This window comes from Cryptomeria japonica, chromosome 3, assembly GCF_030272615.1.
Source record: "Cryptomeria japonica chromosome 3, Sugi_1.0, whole genome shotgun sequence".
Classification (NCBI taxonomy): Eukaryota; Viridiplantae; Streptophyta; class Pinopsida; order Cupressales; family Cupressaceae; genus Cryptomeria; species Cryptomeria japonica.
This window is the reverse complement of record NC_081407.1, coordinates 374,665,101-374,687,830: the sequence shown is the minus strand read 5'-3', so window position 1 is coordinate 374,687,830 and position 22,730 is coordinate 374,665,101. Positions and strand designations below refer to the sequence as shown.

Sequence of the window (22,730 nt, the reverse complement as noted above, 5' to 3'; positions counted from 1 at the left end):
GGTTTGATCATTGGCCGATCAAACTCATTGCTTCTCAATTTAAAACTTCTAAAAATTGTTAGTTTGAATTTCAGCTTATGTGGCTTTGGGACCCTTCACTCAAGGATCGTGTTGTTGTGGTGCTGTGAAGGGAAGCCCGCTTTTGGTATAGCAATGCACTCCTTTGTTAAAAGGCAGCAGTTTGTCGAATATAAGATCAAAAGGTGGAATCTCAACCAACTTGAAAGCGCAATCTTCTTTGGATGGCATAACTTGCCAGATTAGGGACTAGGGTTTATCTGGGGAGTTGTATAGAGAGGAATTTGTAGCTGTGAAAGAGCTGGAAGAATGAGAGTTACACGAAGAGATATATTGGAAGCAAAAGTCTTGCATTGATTGTCATCAAGGAGGTGACTAGAACACAAGTTTCCTCCACAACTCTGTGAAGGATAGATGGTAAGGTTGTCTTCAGAGGGAATTCAACTTTCTTCTTTCACTCAGTTTTTGAAGTAGGCTTCTCGATTCTTTGCAGCCTTGTTTATTGAGGACTCCCCTAGTGCAAGTGTTGAGGGGAAGCTCGTTCTTGATTGCATTCCCTCTATTGTTTTTGATGAAATGAATGTAGATCTTATGAGACCCATCTTTGTCTCTGAATTAGAAGAGGTGTTCTAGATGAAGAAACGAAAAGCTCTTGGTCTAGATGGTTTTCTATAGAGTTTTATCAGGAGTTTTGGGAGATTATCAAGATGGACGTTTTAGAGGTGGTGCATGTGTCTCATAGCAATAAACAAATGTTAAGGGCTATAAATGGTACGTTTACTGATTCCTAAAAGGGAAGGAGCTAATACTTTGGATGCTTTTAGACCTATAGCTCTTTGTAATGTGATTTATAAAATAATCACGAAGTTGATTGCTGAAAGAATCAAGCCTTGGCTCAGCTTACTAATCTTAGAGCAAGAAGGAGGTTTTGTTGTTGGTAGGCAAATTCTGGATGGGATTGTCATTGCCATGTAAGCTATTCATTCTATGACAGCTTCAAGGGAATAAAGTATGTTCATTAAGTTGGACATGGCCAAAGCTTGTGATTTTGTCAAATGGTCTTCCCTGCATTAGGTTCTTATAGCTTTTGGCTTTGGTAGTGAATGGATCGATTGGGTTTTGGGCTGTGTCACTTCCTCTTCCTTTGCCATTCTTATCAATGGCAAGCCTTCGAAGTTGTTTGGTGCTTCTAGAGGTCTTCAACAAGGTAATCCTTTATCACCTTATTTGTTTATTTTAATGGTTGAAGGGTTGGGAAGATTTATTAAGTCTCTGGTAAGGTAAGGTTTAATTCAGGGTTGGAATTGGGTTATGGACTGCCTCCCCACTTTCATCTACAATTTGTGGATGACACAAATTTGATGGGTGCTACTAGAATCAATGAGGCTATTAATTTCAGGAAGGCTTTGGATATTTATTTGGTTGCTTTAGGGTAAAAGATTAATGAAGATGAATTTTATATTTTTTTCTTCAATACTGCCAAGCTTATTCAAATTAGGATTGCAAAGATTTTGCGATTTCAGATTGGTTTTTTCCCCTTTATTTATCTTGGAGTCCCCCTTGTGACGAGTCCTTTGACTAGAGGGTTTTGGCAAGATATGAATAAGCTTTGTAGAAGGATCAATCATTGGACTTGCAAATAACTCTTGACGGTTGGGAGAGCGACTCTTTTGAAGTTTGTTGTTTAGGCTCTTCCCATTTATATATGCTTTGTGCTAACTGCACTAGGGAGTTTCATTAAAGAATTCAATGCTCTTTCTCGACATTTCTTATAGGCAGGTGACCTTGCTTTCTTTAAAGTGGAGTTTGGTCAAATGGGATTTTGTTTGAAGGCCAAAGCAGGGTGATGGCCTTGGATTGCAATAGGTGGGTTTGAATGGTCAAGTGTTGGCTGCTAAGCTTTTTTGGAGATGGTGCACTAATCAGGATCAGGCTTTGGCGAAATTCCTTATTGGTAAGTACTTTGGAGATGTGGATGGTAAGGATGTTTCTCATTTCAATCTAGAGGGAAAAGGCTCAATGATTTGGAACACTCTTAAGAAGGTTGCTCAGTTAATTAAGCAAGGGCTTTTTTGGATCTGTAACAGGGGTCCAAAAGCCCTTTTTTGTATGACTCTTGGGATGGCGATCCTCCCATTGTTTCTCAATTTTCTCATTTGCAATCTTTATGTAATAGCTTTTTGGAAGTTGGTTGGAGTAGAGTTGAGGATTTTAAAACTTCCTTGAATCTATAAGCTAGGTAGAGGTGTCTAGATGGAAAGGACCTTTGAATGGCCTCCTTGAGGGTCAGTGGAATACCAAGAGGATCTTGCAAGAATCCTTGTTAGGAGAGTGTGTAATTCTTTGAAAGGAAAGGATTTTTTGCTTTGAGACAAGATTCAAAGGGCAAGTTTATAGTGGGCTTTATGATATATGGAGTTGGTTAGACAAAAATATGGGAAGATTGATGCTCCTTGGTGTAAGTAGGTGTGGAATAGGTTTGTTTGGCCTCAGTTGAATTTTTTCGTATGTCTGGTTGTGCAAAACAAGTGCCTCACTTGGGAGAACCTTAGAAAAAGGGGATGTCAAGGGCAGCCTTCTATACGTGTTCTTTGCAATAATAGTGATTAATTCTCTTCACATATCTTTTTTCAATGCTTGTTCGCTAAGGAAATTTAGCATTTGTGGTGGGGAGTTTGGAAGCATGCTTGTGTTCATGCCAATTCCTTGATTGAATTTTGGAGCAATCTAGGAAGACCTCTAGTTAAGACTTCCTTTTTGCATATAGTTTGGGATATTGGCCCTTCTTTCATTCTATGGCAATTGTGGTTAGAAAGAAAATCATAGGATTTTTCAAGACAAGAAGTTTGTTGTGCTTCAAGTTTGGCGGAAATTGTTGGCATGATACAAAAGATGTTGGCAAAATGTGACCTTTTTGTTATTGTGGATCCTGATGATATGTATATTGTCCAGAATTTGAATCTTTTGGGATATGGGACTAGGTGATACCTGTTAAGGAAGAGTAGGCATGCTAAGAGGAAGATTCAATGAGATGGTCAGTGGTCTCCCTTGTCCTTGGAAATTCTAAAGATTAATATGAATGGTTCGTATAGGGGAAATCATGGGCATGTAGGCATTGTTGGCATTGGTAGGGATAGCTCTGGGGTTGTTGTTTTCCTTTTCTTGGCGTATAAATGCTAGCAAACTAATATTTTAATGGAGGTTCTTAGGTGATTATGGATTTGCTGAATAAGTAGAGGTTAGATGATGTTAATTGGCAATTGGCACTGGTGGTCAAACAGATCCTTAGTCTGAAGGATTCTTTGGATTCAGTCTCTTTTTGTCACATTCCTGGAGAATGGAACAAAGTGGCTGATTGTTTGGCTAAATGGGCTTCAAAGCGATTGGATGGGTGGAATATGTCACATTCTTTTGGAATGGAACAAAGTGGTTGATTGTTTGGCTAAATGGGCTTCAAAGCGATTGGATGGGTGGAATATTGGTGAATGGGGTCAATTGTTGTTGGATTGCTCTATTATGTTGGACACGATTATTATGGAAGACGTGATTGGATAGGTGGGAGCCTTTTTTGGTTTGTGGTTTCTAGGCTTTGTTCTTCCTATTGGATCGGCGCCCTTTGATTTTTGTAATGTTTCTTCTTGATTAATAAATTTTTAACGCTCTTTTTCAAAAAAATAAAAAAATAAATATTAAATATAAACAATTTCAATTTAATTATAAAATTCAATAAACAAATTCATTTTAAATTTTAAAAATATAAAATTTCAATAATTTAAATAAAAAACCTAAATACTAATAAAAATAAATATGATTAAATTTTAAATTAGCTACTAAATTTATAATAAGATCTTTACAATTATTAAATTTATCACAAAATTTAATAATGCATTATTATTTTTATCGCAAAATTTAATAATGCAATTATTAATAATTTACAAATATTCTACTGAGCGGCATTGGCAAAGGCTTGTAGAAGCATTTTTTGTTGTCCATCTTTCCTGTGGTCGTAGCATTAGCTTTGGAAACAAAAGAGGAGGGAATCCTTCTTGTGGTCACGCTATCGACCTTGAGCCTATTCATTGGCCTCCGGTTACCCTAGTTAAAAGCATAGATGCATACGGAAATTTAAAATGAGTATTTTGTTGAGTAGGGTTTAAACAAAATTCTTGGGCATTTTTTTGTGCTGGCAGCTAGTGGTGATTTCTGTAGAACTGCGATATTTTAAACAGCTGAAATTTGATGATTTACAATTTGACAAAAAAAGATAAATTTGATAAAAAATGGTAAAAAATGCATGTTTTTAATTTTTTTGGGGGAAAACCAGTAAAACATGATTTACTTTGATCACAGTTTTTTTGAGGGAAAAATTGCTAAACCTAGAGATTTGTGATTTTTGTGATCAATCTCAATTTTTTTCGCAATTTCTGCTCCTATGATTACAACAATGACTTGCAAATGCAGACTCGACTTGGATTGTTTACTGGACTCAAATAAATCTATAAAATGTTGTGGAAGTGTTTTCTATTAGATTTGAATACAAAGTAAGAAATTGCATCATCATGTAAATAAACAACTAACGAATAAATATTATGAATTAATCATGATTATTTTCATAAATTATCATCAATTGCATATCTAGGCAAGTTACAAATAGCAAGATGTTACAATTTTTTGTTTTTCCCGTTTTAGTGAAAAATTTGGGAAAGGGTCTTATCCTTGCACTTGGTTGCAGCTCCTCACTCAACCTAGAAGGCTGCGTTTGCAACTTCACTTTGGTACTAGATGATAGTGACTCCTTTGCCTCATGTTGGACATCATCTACAATGATGTCCTCCAATCGAAACTCTCTTTTTTTTATCACATGTACACCCTCCATAGCTTGTCTCTTGAAATCAACAATATCGTCATTTGTGAACATAGGGGTCATCTCATCCCACTTAGTTTAGTCACTATAAGCATAAATATAATTCAAGTTGATAAGCTCTTGTATAGATGTTTCCACATTTCTTGTGTGCTTATTGCACAAAATCTAGGTCATTGTGGCATTGTTAACTTATCACTTTGGTACTAGATGATAGTGACTCCTTTGCCTTATGTTGGACATCATCTACAATGATGTCCTCCAATCAAAACTCTCTTTTTTTTATCACATGTACACCCTCCATAGCTTGTCTCTTGAAATCAACAATATCGTCATTTGTGAACATAGGGGTCATCTCATCCCACTTAGTTTAGTCACTATAAGCATAAATATAATTCAAGTTGGTAAGCTCTTGTATAGATGTTTCCACATTTCTTGTGTGCTTATTGCACAAAATCTAGGTCATTGTGGCATTGTTAACTTATTGTGTTTCTTCGTGTGAATGGACTAAAAGAAATTACTCATATCTAAAATTACTTGAAGGTTGAGATGAAATTCAGAGGACTAGTTTTTGAAGGCTTGGGTTATTTTTACCCCAATCTTGCCATCAAGAATTTGCAAATAAGATACTCGAAAATTTCTAATCAATATCAATATAGTAATTTGTAACTTTTAATATTTAAGTTAGGACTTCAATTTTTGTTGCTTGGTGTTTTGGATGGATCTTTCAAAAAGCTAGTGCTGAAGAAAAGAGATTCCCTTTAGTATGGTTGTAATTCTATGACTTAGAAATAATGAGTCTTCTCACCTCAACCTTAGGTGTCATCTTCACAATGCATGTTCAGGGACCCTCCATTAACTCCCCATTAAGATTTGTGAAGCTATTGGAGTTGATTGCTCCACATATGATCAATGATCTCCCAAATGGGATCAAATCTATCTATATTCGCATTGCAATAGTTTTGGATGGCTTTTTACCCCTATATTTATGGCCTCATAAATGTATTCCATTGGATTTTGCTCACCATCCACCAAGCACAAAATCATCACCAAAGATTCCAGCATTTACAAGTACAAACAAATTAAAATTACAAACATACAATAAAAATGAACACTTGAAAAATTTGAAAATAAAGGAATCAGTTTGAAATTTAAATTGAAGTTTGAATGCTCAAAGGGTGCATAATGCTGTGGGGAAGATGCGTGGGCATGGGAGGTTTATAAATAATTTTTTTCATCATATCCAGTTTTTTTCCTTTATTTCCCTATGAATCCTGCATCCAGCGAGTTTTGGCATCAGATTGACTGATTGCTTGTGTGAGTTAAGTGCCAGCCAAAATTTAAGTGAGACTCGGCTATTTTGTAAACTATGATTATAACCACTGCATATTCATGAAGGATGTCCTTGAGAATGTCATATTATCAACTGTGAAGTCCCTCAAGTGCTCTCTAATGCTCTCTGATGTAGTTGTCCAAATACAAGAAGTGCATGATAAGAAGAAAATTAAATTCCTAGAGACCAAAATTGGTCAAAAGGATTGAAAATACATGGTCAAAAGGATGTAACAATAAAAGGAAAGATGAATGGAAAAATTACATTCATTATCTCTGGTGACAGAAATGCACTGTCAAGTTATAACAGCAAAAGAATGTGATAGTTATAACCTTGGAAAATTAAACCAAATACAATAGGAGACAAATGTTAAGAAACATCAGATCATACTAAATAATAAATATAATTGGAACGGGAAGAAAAAGTATCCCTTATTGTGGCTTCCTCAATATTGATATTATCACTGGCATCAATGATCACCAGTCACAAATGATGTCCTTGAAAATGCTATCGCAGTCCTGTACAATACTATCTGACAAAATTGTCCAAACATAGTAAGTGCATCGTGGAAAGAAAAATCAACAAATAACTAATTTGTACTTCCAATTGAGAAGAGTAGGTCAATGGGTTTCAAAACACAGCGCCAAATTGTACCAGCAAATAAATGTGAAGGAATTTCTCCCTTCAATAAAAAACAGATACAATAGGAGATAAAGATTCAAATTACAAAACGTGGGAATTAAAATTATATACTGGAACAGAAGGAAAGGAAAAAACCCTTTTCTGTTGTCAATATCAGTAATATTGTTGGCATCAACAATCACCACATGATCGTGAAGAATTCTTTGAGAATGCTATCTAGTGAGGAGCCTGGAGTAATATAATGCAATAAGGCAGTCCTCAAAGGCAAAGTGGCATCTTCTCCAGAAATGGAGAAACGCCTGACGTTAACATCTAGAATCCAATGATGACAGGATGCTGTTGGATGCTAAATAATTGGTGTTACACAAGCATGCATGTAAAATAGAGAGTGGGTGGCAAATAATCCACTTCCCTCTCAAAGGGTCTTTTCTGAGTCCTGAGTATTCTGGGGAATGAAAAATGTCAAGTAGGGCTACTTTTGCCCATATGCATCTCTTGATTGACATGTAATGTTTAATTCTCTTTTTGCTAGCAATGGTTTTTCATAAGAGCCATCGGGAGCAGATAACTAGACCTGTGATTGAAGATAACTATCCCTGAAAAACAGATCCAATTATGTTATATACAAATTTTTGAAAATCTTGAAAGTTGAAAGTGTCCCTCCTACTTTAGTCCTTCCTTCTAATGATAATCCCTAAATAAGCACTAGCATCTCTCGGGACTCACTATAAATTGGGTACTCAATTACCTTCTTCAAATTTATGGCCTGCAGGTCCCGTCCTCTCAGATAGTAAATCTCAATCTGCAGGTCATGTGCCTCTGATGACAAGAGAACAATTGCCAATGTGTTTCAAACTTGAGTCTATGCAAGTAACAGGTCAATTTTTATTTTTAAATAACATTCATCTCAAAATTGTTGGGGCATGCATGACAATAAATTTAATTTCACTCCTGTCAAAGTAATTGATGAGGTACAACACATATCTCGCTGTTGACATCAAAATAATTGCACAAGGAAGAGTGCTTAATTGCTGGAACAGTTGCATTTTTATTTATTAATAGAATGTGATACCTTGTCATTTTACATTCACTGAGTGAGACCTGAAACCTTTGTGTGTGACAACTTGCAAGTTGTTTGATACCACGATATATGAAGAGGCAAAATGAGATGATAAATTGTGAAAGCAATCCCTAGAGCTTGAAAGATAAACTCTAGACATTCTGAAGAAAACTCTAAACATTCTGAAGAATTCTGAATATTCATACTGTTTATTTCTCTGAAAAAAATGATATATATGTTCATCGAAATCCAATATCAAAACCTTCTTGGAGGGGTCATTATTCATCGCTTATTTTGATTTTTAGAAGTCATGATGTCTTTAAACACTCAATTTAATATCCTTGACATCAGCATATGCATGTGGTAGATGCTCTACAAGAAAAGTGAGTTTATTGCTTTTTGTTTGCTTCATGTGATGTTGAAAGAGCAGAGAGGGCTACCAGAAGCTCATATTGTGCATAGGAAAGAACCCAGAAATGAACAGTAAAAAGACATTTGCAGGTGGAGTCATGCGGTGTCTATTGGATTGAGAGCATACACATAAGACATGCACTTGGTCCTATTGTCAGCTTTGCTTTGGTTTGAGGACAAAAATCAGTAAAAGGTCTTAACAGAAAATCACACATCCTTCAAAATGAATGCTAACAGTGGTTAAGAAATTAGGAATTCTGTTTCAAAGTGATGGTGACTGGTGCTCAAGTGTGATTCATCTCAACTTAAGAGGAAAGAAGAGGCTAATAGGTTTTGAATCTTGATTTATCTTTCATACTATTTTTAGCTGTAGCCTGTGGTAACCTCTGTTATGAGCTATATGAGGATTTATTAGGGATGCTTAATAATCAAAATCATAGGAGGATCTGTATCTTATTTTGGTTTTGATGTTCTGAATACTTCTTCAGTAGCTTTTTTTAGAGGAGATTCCCTCTGTTACCTAGATGGTTCTTGTTTTTGTGGGTGCAAGCTGTGAAAGGGGATGCATGAAATCATCTGGATTATACCAAGTACTTAATGGAGAACCTGTGGACATCTCATGAGGCTTCTCAATTACATGCATTGGCAAGAATTTGGTTCTGAATCATTCCATTTTTCTTTGGACAAGCGTATGTTACATTGGAAAACCACGGTGCTCCGTGTGTACATTTTATCCAAAAGTAAATTATAAGATATTTGTCTGCAGTACAGAAGTTTTATTTTTCATGCTGTGCAACAACTGAATCCTCTTATATTAACTCATTTATGGGAAAGGCTTTTTGGATTAAGACTGGAGTTATGCATTTCTTTCATTGCCACTAACAAAATAGCATTCATTTTTTTATCCTTTTAAATTTCTTTTAACTAAAATCTCGACAGTTTAGAATTTCTATAATTCAAAGCTTTTTAATACTTACATATATTTCTTGCATTTCCATTAGCTTGACTATAATGTAAGACATTGTTTTACAAAGTATTTTATAAGTATCTGTTGGAACACAAAGGCTATAAATTCATTTCACGTTGAAACTTTCCCATTTAATGAATACAGGGTCTTTACAGAGGCTCTGTAGATAATGAGATGCGCCTTGGCACATGTTCACGGAGTGATGATGTTGTGGAACCAATGATTAAGCCACAGTGGTTTGTCAACTGCAGTGATATGGGTAGGGAAGCCTGTGAAGCTGTGGAAGATGGTAGGCTTGAGATCATTCCAAAACAGTATGAAGCTGAATGGTTCAGGTTTCTTTTACTATCATGTTTATTTGAGCCTTTGGTTTATTGCAAAACCTTGTGTTTTCAAGACATATGTTTCCATTATGCTCATTTATTAGCGGTGTTTGTCATGCAGATGGTTAAGGAACATTCGAGATTGGTGTATATCAAGACAACTCTGGTGGGGTCATCGTGTCCCAGCATGGTATGCCAGTTTGGAGGATGATTCGTACAAAGAGTTTGGGTTCTACAATGATCATTGGGTAGTGGGAAGAAATGAACAAGAAGCTGTGGATGAAGCAAATGCAAAATTTCCTGGAAAAGTTTATCATATAGAACAAGACCCAGATGTGCTAGACACTTGGTTCTCTTCTGGGCTCTTCCCTTTTTCAGTGATGGGTTGGCCTGAAAATACTGCTGATATGAAGACATTTTATCCGACATCGCTGCTTGAAACTGGACATGATATTCTTTTCTTCTGGGTAGCTCGTATGGTAATGCTAGGAATGAAGATTACAGGAAGTGTTCCCTTTAAACAGGTCAGTTCAAATGGGAATTTTCCTTTATCTTGTGGAATATGGGGAATAGACTAACAGTAACTAGTAAATGATTTTTCTGTACTTGTTTATTGAAGGTTCATCTAACCAGGTAGTGCATGGAATAGCTTTTCGTCCTCTAAGGTGCAGGGATCTTCACAGGTTTCTTAGAATATTATTGCATGTTTGATATTTGTTTCTGTTCTGACAAGCTAAATTAGGTCAAATTTAAATTGAAGTCATCGTGTGCTCTATATGAATTGTAGTTATGGCATTTGACATGATTTCTGTTAGTTATACCCTCATTCTTACAAGCAATGTTTGCTGCTATATTCTGCATGGAATTTTTTAATAATTAATTTTTATATTTAGCTGTAGAGATTCTCATATGAGATGTTTCGTGTTTGTCAACTCACGACAATTGATGTTAAGCTTGTAGTACTGGTTTGACCTATGCCACAAGGTTCAAGTTCGTGTTTAAGCGACAAGAAAATTTGGATAAAGTTCGGCAAGAGGAAAAAATGTGGAAAAAAATTTGTGATTAAATTTGCTTTATATAAATTTGTTTGTCTATAAAATATAAGTAATAAATTCACAAAAATAAAAAAAATGTTATATTAAATTTGAATACAGTATAATAAATTTAGAACATTATAATATAAATATGTTTAAAAATTTAATTGAAATATTTTTAATATATAAACAAGAAATATATTAAATTTTTTACATTAAATAATAAATATATTATTATTATAAATCTAATATTTAATTTATATATTTTTGCAATGTAAATAATAAATATATGAAATCTTGTATATTAAATAATAAACATATAAAATTTTATATATTAAATAATAAATATATAGTAATAACTATCTGTTGGAACACAAAGGTTATAAATACATTTGATGTTGGAACTTTCTTATTTAATGAATACAGGGTCTTCACAGAAGCTCTGTAGATAATGAGATGTGCCTTGGGACATGTTCATGGAGCGATGATGTTGTGGAACTCATGATTAAGCCAGAGTGCTTTGTCAACTTAAGTGACTTGGGTAGGGAAGCCTGTGAAGCTGTGGAAGATGGTAGGCTTGAGATTATTCTGGAATCCTTGGCATGTCCCAACTGTTTCAATTTCATAGTAACAATATTTGAGTATAAGTAAATGAGTTTATGGAATTAAATAATGCAAGAAGTTTGTCTATGTGCAAAAAAATAATTAATAAACAATGGAATATATAAGTATATGTCCACTCCAGCTTTCAATGCCTGGTTAGCAAATGTCAGTGTGTAAGTTTCAGCATCAGATTCTTGCAAGAGGAATTAGTGAAGCTTGAGGAGAGAGTAAGAAATGCTGCAAGAACCCAATCCTCAGTAGTATCCTAAAAATACCACATCTTTAAAAGTTTCGTAAAACTTTTTCCTTGACTGTCTGGATTATATGCATGGACATTCTTTTGGCCCTGGATGTCATCTCTTGGAGTAATTTGCATTCAACATTATCCCTTCTTTTCATGTCATTCAAGTGGGCAGATTGCAACTTCAAGTGGAACTGTGGTAGGCAGCATTAAAGTTCATAACATACAATTTGGTTGAGCCTTAAAACCTAAAAATGTTTAATGCTTCTGTCTTTTCCCCTCTGGTGTTTGTTTGGCTTGTAATTTGAGGTCACATATTCATCTTGTCTGGAATGTGTAAGCTGCCCTGAAGTTGTCACTTATGAAATGGTATGAGTGGTGGCCTTATAGTTTAATGAAATGTCAAAAAGTATAAACAAAAGATCTATGTTGCACCTCAAAAATTTGTTTTCATAAACATATGCCCATGTTCATTGTGTGGACTGTACCTAAATAAGGAGTATCGTTTTTTCAGGGGACATTGAGAATATTTTAACTTTGTATGCTGTCTTCTTGCCTTTCTACTGGTAAACAGCTATTCTATAGTCTTAGTTCTGCTCTACCTGAGGAAATTTTTCTGGTTGTTGAAGGCATGAAGCTTCTTGCTTTAGGCACTCTTGAAAGATATTCTGGCTGCACTTTTGATACTTGAACCTTGGAATTCTTTTGACTTTAACTAGCACTTAAAATGGTACATCTGACAAAAACTCTAATCGATTTTTTGTCTGTTACACAAAAGTTATACAGTTGATTTTAAATTGATGATTGCATTTTTTTATTTCAGATTCTTCATCTTCAATTTCATGCACTTCTTTTGTCTGTCTTGCCATTAATTCTAACTACTTCTGCACATGACTTAACTTTGGCTTCAGTTTCCTTGTCACCTTGTAGAGCTAGGTTGGTCCACTTGTCAACATCCAGTTACTTCATCTTCAAGTCGAAGGATATGATACTGATATTTCTAGTTTCATATCCCGGCAGTAGCTTGTCATACTTGGACATGCCCACTGTAATTCTAGTTTTCTTCCAGTGAAACTCTTAATGGCCCCTTTTATTTAAAGTCAAGCCAGTATCAACATCAGAGCTGAGGGTATTGGCGGTGTGGTTTAGAAATAATTGCTTTAAAACATGTTCAACTTCCTTAAACATAACTTATGCTTACGCCAAATCCCTGATTATTCTTCAGTTACCACCCTCAAATTTAGGATTAATTTGCGGCTTCCACTGAATGTCCGGGGCTCTTCAGTGTAAATGGAGTTAAACCCTACTTGGGGTTCGAAAGAGCTTCCCTTCTCTGCTCGGTAGTGAAGTATCATTAATGCCAAGAGGCCTTATACAATGGCAACAAGGGGTGGAGTGCAATGGTGTGAGCGTGTTAATGTTAACTTTAATCTTTTACCTTAATTTGACAGCCATTCACATGTCAAAATATTAATATTAATTTTATATAAAATAAAATATACCCTTATCAAAATTATAAATTTTAGATAAATATATAAATAAAAAATAAAAAATTAGATTTAAAAAAAAAATCTACCATTTTATAATTACAATATGTAGCAAATATTCTTTTTAAAATTATTATTAAAGAATAACTAATTCAATAAAAATAAATATATATGATAAATTTTTATTTTTAATGATTTTTTTAAATAATAATCATTAATAAAGAAGTTTAAAAATTAACAAAAATTATTAAGAAAAAAAATTAATTGTTCTTGTTTGTAGTAAAGATAATTTAAATTAAAATAAAATAATTTTAAGGTAAATACAATAGTTTCAATTGATATCTCTTGGCATTTCTTTAGATAGATGTATTTAAGATATCTATACTAGTTTACCAACAGACTCACCTTTTGTGTCCATACTAGCTGCAGTACAATCTTTTGAATCTATTTGCTGCTCTATTTCTAAGAGCACATCTCATTTGATTTCGTTCATATAGCTCTGCATGTTCTCCTTTTTAACAAACCATTGTCATCTTTGTAAGAAGCCAAAATTTGATACGGCATCCAAGAAGTTTCCAAGACACCTAAGCTAGTATCACTTTATGTATATGAACTCATAAGGCTCTGCAAGTAACAAACATCTTCCAACACCTATGTTGCATATTGATAAGACTCATGTACCAATGATAACAAATGTTCAAGGTTGCATGGGTACTCGTACCGGAGACTCGGATGCGTATCCCGCACTGGAAACTTGGTTGGAAACGTCTCCATAGAGAGGAGACTTCCCGCTAACATATCCGCCCGTCTCCCACCGTCTCCAAGCCAAACAAAAAAAAAGGAAACCTTAAAAAGTTAAAAAAAAACAAAACACAGGCAACAAACTAATCAAAATTTAGTACAAACGGAAAAAAACAATGCTCAAAACAAATGCAGGTCACAAGTATTTCTTATAACGTTGCAACAGCCATTACTAAATTATTATATTATATTTAATGTTCAATGTCATTATATTTTTGGAATTTCTATAAAAATTAAATTATATTTAAAATAAATTGGCGTCTCCAAGTACCCACGTCTCCTATTTTGAAAAAATAGCCATACCAGTACCAGCACCAGTCTCCGAGGTCTCCAAGTACCCCCGTACCCGTGCAACCTTGCAAATGTTTAAGATGTTCATATTGAGCATAAATGGTCTTTTATTCTTTGCATGTTTTCTTTAGGTTCATATGCAATATAAGTTATAACACATGAGGGATCTCTTTTTAACTTGCATCTCAGTAAATGGTTTGCTGTTCCCCATCAGACTTTGCACGTGTAATTTCAGATTTCTTTTTGATAACATAAAGTGTGGGGTTTTCTAAAGCAAAGGACATTCAATTCTTTATTAGTGCTCATTCTTGTTATCTCCTTACCCTTCTTTTGTAGTCTATCAGTTAGAAAATCCACTAATGTGGGCGAGGATCTTGTTGTAATATTGGAATCCTGGAAAATTCTGTCTCGTAGAAACCAACATTGCTCCTGCTGGTAAAGCTATTTTCTGATCAGTATTTTTTTTGGAGGTTTATTTTCCGTCTGCATCATATAATCATATGCAATAACCTTGGTATTTTAAGATCATGCCAGTAAAAATATCAAAGCTGATGGTATAGGCTGTGTGGTTCTCTGTTCTCCATCTGGATCTGCACAAGTAATTTCAGATTTCTTTTCGTTAACATCAAGCCTGGATTTTCCTGAAGCAAATACATTTGATTTTTTATTAGTGCCCATTCTGGCTATCTCGTTATATCTTTTTTTAGTCTATTGGCTGGCAAATCTGCTGATGTGGATGAGGCTCTTGTTGTACTACTTGAGTCCTGGAAGACTCTGTCTGCTGCTAAAGCTATTTTCTGATCAGTGTCATAATTGGAAGCCAATTTACTGTCACTACTATATATCTATTCCCCTGCTTTCTTTTTCATCCCCTTCTTCATGACTCTACTTTCTTCTTGTATTCACCTTTGTTGCAAGTCACCTGAGAATGGCGGGCTCATGTTTCCCACTTTATCATTGCATTATCTTAACCATCCTTGCTCTTCACCCCATTTAAATTTGGAGCTTGATCTTTCTTTTGAGAGCCATTAGGAGTAGTGTTATTTTTTTCTCCTTTTGTTGGGGTCATTGCTACTCCCATCACCGACACTTGACCTTGTTCAAGGTTTTATTGAACTAGATTAACTGCCATGAGTAGAATCCTCTTCCATCTTTGGGTTGGCTACTCAGGAACAATGGGTCCATATAACGTTTACTGTGATATGCCTTTTTTCAGGATTTGCATTTGTTCAGTTTCCATCAGCTAGTGCATCTACATCTTCTTTTGCATCAATATCAGTAGAGAAAACATATTTTCCTAAAGTCCACAGTCTTACTTTGGTTAGGTCAAAATTTGACATTATCTCTATCCTGAGTGACTGACTGCCTTATGTTTGTTTGGAGATTTCACTCTTTAATCCTGGACACTGACCCAGATAGGGCTTCATAGTAGTATTTGGGCTCCAAATATTAGCCAAATTATGCAAGTGTGTCGACTGCTTCTTCTCTCTGTTAGCACTTTTCTTCTTATATCGTTTTGTACAGTTAGTTTTTTCTCTTCCAAAGCTCTGTGTTTCTTTCAAAGTTTTATGTTTCTATTCCACCACACAGTATGTAGCTGTATTCTTTAGATTGGGAGTTTCTTTGAGATCTTAAGATCTATCATAAGTGTAGTAGAGCAGTGTAATGGCTACCAGATGCTTTTTCAAATGTTTGTAGCTTTCTCGGCACTTATATGAGTGATTATTTATTGATAATTCCATTTATCATTAGGAATTTTAGATCACAGTACAAAGATTTCTGAGGTCCAAAGCACTAGTTTTCAAGCTTTGACAGAGTAGGGTGAAACAAATAACGAGTCTCAATGATTGTATATATAATATATGTGATTCTTGAGGTATATATTTGTACACACTCATTGTAGCTAGGTTTTTTTGCAGTTTAGATTTCTATGTACACATTTGTATTTATTCCCTTTTTAAAAAAAAATCTGATACAGGTATATTTGCATCCCATGGTACGCGATGCACATGGCCGTAAAATGTCCAAGTCATTAGGCAATGTTATTGATCCTTTGGAAGTTATAAATGGTATAAAACTGGAGGGCCTTCATAAAAGGCTGGAGCAAGGAAATCTAGATCGCAATGAACTTGAGATTGCAAAAGCGGGGCAAGTAAAAGACTTCCCAAATGGTATAACAGAGTGTGGGACAGATGCTCTTCGTTTTGCTCTTGTTGCTTATACTGCTCAGGTATAATGCTTAATCTTGGGTTCCAGAAAAAAAAAATCTTATAATTTGTAGTTTTTAACTTGTTCTGCATGCTTTAACTTGAATGTACAGTCAGATAAGATAAACTTGGATATCCAAAGGGTAGTTGGGTATCGACACTGGTGCAATAAGCTATGGAATGCCATACGCTTTGCAATGCTTAACCTGGGAAAAGATTTTGTGCCTTGTAAAGATTTGAATGTTGGATCTCTGCCATTTGGGTGCAAGTGGATACTCACTGCTCTAAATAAAGCCATTTCAAAAACTGTCACAGCCATGGAGGCATACGAGTTTTCTGATGCAACAAGTGCAGTTTATTCTTGGTGGCAATACCAGTTGTGTGATGTTTTCATTGAGATAATTAAGCCTGCCATGTCAGCAGATGACAACTCAACATCTGCTGAAATAAAACAGTCTACTAGGGATACATTATGGATATGCTTGGATACTGGATTGCGGTTATTACATCCATTCATGCCCTTTGTTACTGAAGAGTTGTGGCAACGACTTCCTCAAAGGCCAGGCGATGCTTCAAGAAAAGAGTCAATCATGATTTCTGATTATCCTGCGGCAGTGGAGGTGTGTAATGTAAATTTTTTTGTTGCTGCATTAATGGTTTATTTGCTTTCCCTTACCTGCTTTACCATGTTTGTCATTAGAGACACTTTTAGTTGTGATCAACTATTGTCTCTGTTGATTGTTGTCTTGATATCGATTCTGATGTATAGTTTGATTGGAAGTTATAGTCATTTTCTTACAATGCAGGAATGGACAAATGATGATATTGAGTCACAGATGGCTCTTATTGAGCTTACAGTAAGGTCAATAAGGTCTCTTCGTATGACTTATCTATTACAACCAAAGCAAAGGTAGGGCATGAAATTCTGTACCAAACACTACCCATTTTTTGATTACATGATTATGCTCAGTATAAGTACAGGCATTATTAGAGAAAATCTTCTAACAAAAAAAAATGTGTTTCTAGGCCAGAGGCTTTCCTTCTATGCAAAACTGATGATGTGGCTGTAGTACTGGAAAAATGTGCTGCAGAGATTTGCACGCTTGCAACCTTAGCATCAGTGAAGGTAGTGATAGTAGTTTGTTTTATTTTGTAATCTTGCTCTGGGATAAGAATCCCGAGTAATGCAATTTTTATGTAGGTATCTCATTGTCAATATTTGGATTTTTCTCTAATGAGTCAGGGTCAGTTGTGTAATGTGGACTCATTAATACTAAATCATTATCAGAATGTAGAAACTATATTTAGAAATGCTGTGGGGATGTAGAAAAGCGTTGCATTATTTGAAAAGCTTTAATGTGTTGATCGAGTTTTTTTCCCAGTTGTATGATATGTTAAGTCCATTATCTTTAATTTAAGGCAACAGAAAAAGCTAGGTGAGAAAGATGAATGTAAAATAAAACTTGGAGACCATTAGACCAAAGTCTATCTGCCCTTGGCTTTCCCCACAATATATTTTAGAGTGGGAGGATATTATGAAAGAAAATATGAGTTTAGGCAACCCTAGTAAAGATGGTTGACTAGATAGATGATTGGAATGCAAAATGCTATATTAAATGAACAAAGAAAGAAGCAAAATAGGTACATAGGGCAGATGAAAGAAGGATAAAAATAATACCTGCATGTTCTAGGGGTCTGTGCATCATCTTTGGTTAGGAATGGATGTCACATCCTTAAGATTAGTTAGAAAATGTTGTGGAATGTTCATGAATTGGCCACATTGAATTTGACCCTGCATCCCTAGTCCCTAGGTAACCCTTGGAACTTGCCGAATACTGCTTTTGGAGTGCAATTTTTTCTATCTTGAGAACATGGAAAATGTAATGCCCCCTATTCGGATATTCCTATATTTTGCCCAATTGAGGTATGAATTATACTAAGGAAGTGCAACTTACCCCTTTATGTCTCTACTTAGACCCTGCAACCAGGTTATTTATCATTATAAAAGATGAAGAAACATATAACGAGCAATATTGTAAAGAGAGACCTAATCATCACATAATGTGCATGTGTTATTCATTAACACTTCCCCTAAACCTATGCCCATTATGGAGTTACCTGGAACATCATATAAGGTGCATCAAGCTTATTCTTTTTCATCAAGCCCAAGAGCACGGAATGACACCCACCATTCAGCCTCCTGGCCCCACCCGGGGTTGCTCTACTTGAATGGAACCTTGTGCTATTTGCATCCCTTATATGTATTCTAGTCTACCTTCCATAATGAGATGGTTGGTCGGATGAAGTGTTAAGTAATCTACTATATAATTTATTATGCCCAACATCATAATAGCAATGATAGAAATATATAAATATATATTAACAATAATATGTTAATTACATACATTCCTACATTGAAGACAAAACAGTAGATCATGGTTGATTCATTATGCATCATACCCAGTAGTTGTAAATATACGAATCTACTAGTTAATATTATTAAATCTGAAGCTACTTGCTTCCTCTTGATCGATTGCCCTTCTTCTTTTGTTCAATCTGGTGTATGTATCTGTTTTGTTCTCTTCTTATTCACATACCACACACACCCTCTCTTAGTCCTATTCTCTATCTCAATTTATATCTTTTTCTTCTACAAGTCATACCCTTTGGAAAAGATACCTCTTTAGAAGAGACATGTCTTTTTCTTTTTTTGATCGCTGCCATAGAGAATAAACCTTCAATATAATAATGCTTGTTTAATAAACATACATTACCAATTAATTGTGTCCTTTCATGTAATGATATCGCACTTGTTAGGAGTGTATATCATACACACTGTTTCACTTGATAATATGCTGTTAGTTAATGCCTTAGTTAAATCCATGCTTAACATGATCGATCTCTTTGTAAATAGTGAACTAAACCGTATGTCTCTTCCACACAGACTTTGGTAATCTTCTTGTTAGTCAATGCTTTGTCTGTCTTTGTCTTGGATCACTTCATAATGATCTTTATTGCTGTGAAGTCGATCATATATTGCCATTCATATTTGACATTGCTGTTCATATTAGCATAGATTCTAACTATTGTGTGTTTGTCTTGTCGTAGCTCACTGCCTGTCTTGTAATACCAATATCGACCATTCTTGGACAATGATTGTCTTCTTTACTTAAGCCTTCTTGATGTGTATATCATGATGTTCATTATCTTCCTAGACCGAACTGCATATCAATGACAGTCTATTTGACATCAATGACCATTTTCAACAATAGTGAGGTTGGCTAGCCTAGAATTTACATTTTTTGTCATTGTATATTTCATAATACCCGAGTCGGCCCATAGTTATCTAGTGATAATATTTGATTGTTTACATTTAAACCCCAGGTAAGCTTCTTATTGTTTAGGCCATTCACTTTTGTGCTGTGTTTTGTATTAAACTAGGCGGGGCATGACAGAACATAATGAAGGTAAGCTTGGTTAATCCTTTTCCAATTTCTCTAAGTTTCTCTTTTGGAAGTTCCTAAGACTAAATGTATTGTCATCTATAATAAGCATATATGCACAGGGATTGTTAGTCTTGACTGGGTAGATGCTATCTGACTGAAAAGCATTTTTGGAAAGACAATGGATGTCAAGGCCAACCATAAATCGAAGGCTGCATATGACAGCAATATTTAACCCCAACAATTTACCCGGGGAAATCATTATAAAGCTTTCAATAACCTTCTGGTGGGGCAAGATAAGCTCTGAATATATAAGTTGCAAAAGAAAAGGACTTGGGTCATGGTTAGTACTGTGTTGAGAGTCTGAGACTCAGCAAGGACTTGTGGATTTGACTCTGATCCAGGCTCAGTGAGTCTGTAACCTCAATTTAGAGACATGGCCAAGTTCAGGTGGCTTGTGAATCTCATAAAACAGACAATGAATTTGAAATTTGAAATAAAAACCATTAAGAATATTATTTCACAGACTTTATTTTTCTAATTGTGTAGTTTTTGCTGAATTTTGGTCCAAGTCAAAAAAGAGCTTTCTGAGCTTTTGTCGAGTCCAATACCGAACACCCTAATGGTTAATACCTGCATGTATCAGGTCTTCCTAGTTTATCGGAAGAGTCTACAGACTACCCTTTAGTGTTTATGAACTTTCCATTGGGTAGATAAATGTTGCCATTGAAGATGCTGTCTTTATAGTTTATTTCTTGTGGTCAGTATTGAAATTATAGATTCTTTGGTCATTTTTAATTAGGATTATTTAATTTTTAATTTTTTTGTGATGTAACCTTTTGTGATTTTAAGTCATCTCAAGCTGATCTCCACGATTACTCCACATTTTAAGCATTTTATACTCTCCATCATATGTGCTTATTATTTATTCTTGTAGCCAGTGGAGATCCTTTCTTTTTCTCGTGGTTACTATTGAAGTCTTTGACTCTTCATTCATTTAGAATTTATTTTTTAAATTTTTTTGTGTGATTTCACCTGTGTTTTAAGCCATATCAAGATGACCTTCAAGAGTAGTCTGTAATTGTATTATTGTTAAGCATTTTATACTTTTCCCAGTGTGTGCTCAATATTTTAAATTTAATGTCAAAGACACAGATTTGCGGTTTTTGTCATTGAATTAATTAGCATCTACTATCTAGTAACAGAAGTGGAGGCAATCACCGATCTGGCCAGTGGAGTTGCAGTCTTTATTCTTGTGTTGAATTAAAAAACAGAAGTGGAGGCAATCACCAATCTGGCCAGCAGAGTTGCTCTCTTCATTCTCGTGTTGCATTAAAATCTTCAATGTTCCTAGTTTACTTTTCTTTTGATGTGATTTGACCTCTGTACTTTTATGTCATCTCAATATGGATTCCATGGGTAGTCTGTATTATGGTTTATCATTTTAAACTTCTCGTATGTGCTTAATATCTTGAATTTTTATGTCATATAGATTTGCCATTTATGTCATCATATTGATGAGTAACATATGCATGTTACAAAAATATTTAATTTATTCAAATTGTGTTTTCTGAGGGTGAGTCATTTTTATTAAGTTTTGTTCTAAGCCAAATTCCAAACCAAAATTCAAGTTTTGTTGTATTAAACCCCCAAAATGCATTAGAAACATCATGTAGTTAGAGTTAAATGATGTTATCTGGAATTCACTATCATCTTTGGCATTTACATGCCTTCATTTTTCAGTCTGTCTTTTGTTTCACAGCCGTTAATTTACTATAGTATACATTTTATTTTTGAATTAATAGCTGCGTACATAACACCAACTAACTTATGTACTTGATGTGTATCTTACTAGGTGCTAAGGGAAAGTGATGCGCCTCCAATTGGGTGTGCGGTAAATATTGTAAATGAGCAGATTTCTACTTACCTATTACTTCGAGGCCAAGTAGATGCAGAGGTTGAACTTTCAAAACTTAGCAAAAAGAAGGACGATATTTCCAGGTAAGTTAGACTAGGTTACATAAACCATACCATAGGGGTATTCATGTCTATTTCTTGATCTGATGCATTTTGTTCCTGGTAGCAGGCAACAGGAAGCACTCTCAAAGAAAATGAACATTCCTGGCTATAACGAAAAAGTACCAGCCCATATTCAAGAAGAAAACCTGGCCAAGTTAAATAAATTAATGGCTGAAATGAACATCATTGAGGAGGCAAATGCAAATTTTGAAAAACTTCTGGTCAACAGCAGATAAAAAGGAAATTTTCAGATGTTAAATGTTGAGTAAAGATGGAACAGTTTTGTAACTCAGAAGAGCTTAGCTCGTCTGACCAGAAACTTGACAATTATTTGTTGGAGGTCCTATGCAAAGATAAGATTTGTCCATTCATGAACCTTGTCTTAAATATGTGCTTTGATTATGAAAATAAGGTATTGTTATTCTGTCATGTTTTTTTGTATTACAACAGTATTTAGTTGCGTAATGACATTGATGATTTATTGGTTGCAAATATGGGACTCTATATTTTATCACAAAATTGTGTATTGCTTTATCGAGGAGAAGCACCATTACACAGAATGAGAAATGACAATCATTTGATCTTTACAAATATGCAGTAAGATATAGTTAGGATAAGGATGCTAGTTCATTAGTCTCATGAAGATGTTACTGACTATTCGTTAGCTCTTTTTTATTATTATATAATGGCACTATTGTCCTTGGTGAGAATTTATTACATTATTTTGACAAGTCTATTGAATCATCTTTACATAGTCATATTTACTTGTAAATTATGAATACATAGATGATAATATCTTCTTGATTAGTGAGTTAGACTTCATTTGAGTGGTAATGTTTTACAATGGCTTGATTCATCTTGTATGTTCTACCTTTCAATTTGACATACTTTTGTCGTCCACTTTTTCTATCCAAAAGTGCTTAAGAATACGATGCAATTAGTTAAGCCTTCCCATGATTGATCATTCAATGCTTGTCCACCCTTTAATT

General features: G+C 34.8%; 1 protein-coding gene across 5 annotated transcripts in view; it reads left to right on the top strand.

Annotated features, from left to right (window-relative positions):
• LOC131066343 (valine--tRNA ligase, mitochondrial 1) overlaps nt 1-22,170 on the top strand; it is a 53,861-nt gene extending 31,691 nt beyond the window's left edge. For all 5 annotated transcript variants that reach the window (XM_058001089.2, XM_058001088.2, XM_058001087.2 and 2 more), the window contains 8 exons: nt 9,437-9,627; nt 9,737-10,139; nt 16,051-16,302; nt 16,393-16,899; nt 17,086-17,189; nt 17,306-17,405; nt 21,578-21,723; nt 21,809-22,170. In XM_058001089.2, the coding sequence (XP_057857072.2) occupies nt 9,437-9,627; nt 9,737-10,139; nt 16,051-16,302; nt 16,393-16,899; nt 17,086-17,189; nt 17,306-17,405; nt 21,578-21,723; nt 21,809-21,977 (1,872 nt within the window). In that variant the 3' untranslated portion in view covers nt 21,978-22,170. The remainder of the gene's footprint in view (nt 1-9,436; nt 9,628-9,736; nt 10,140-16,050; nt 16,303-16,392; nt 16,900-17,085; nt 17,190-17,305; nt 17,406-21,577; nt 21,724-21,808) is intronic.
• The last annotated feature ends 560 nt before the right edge of the window (nt 22,171-22,730 follow it).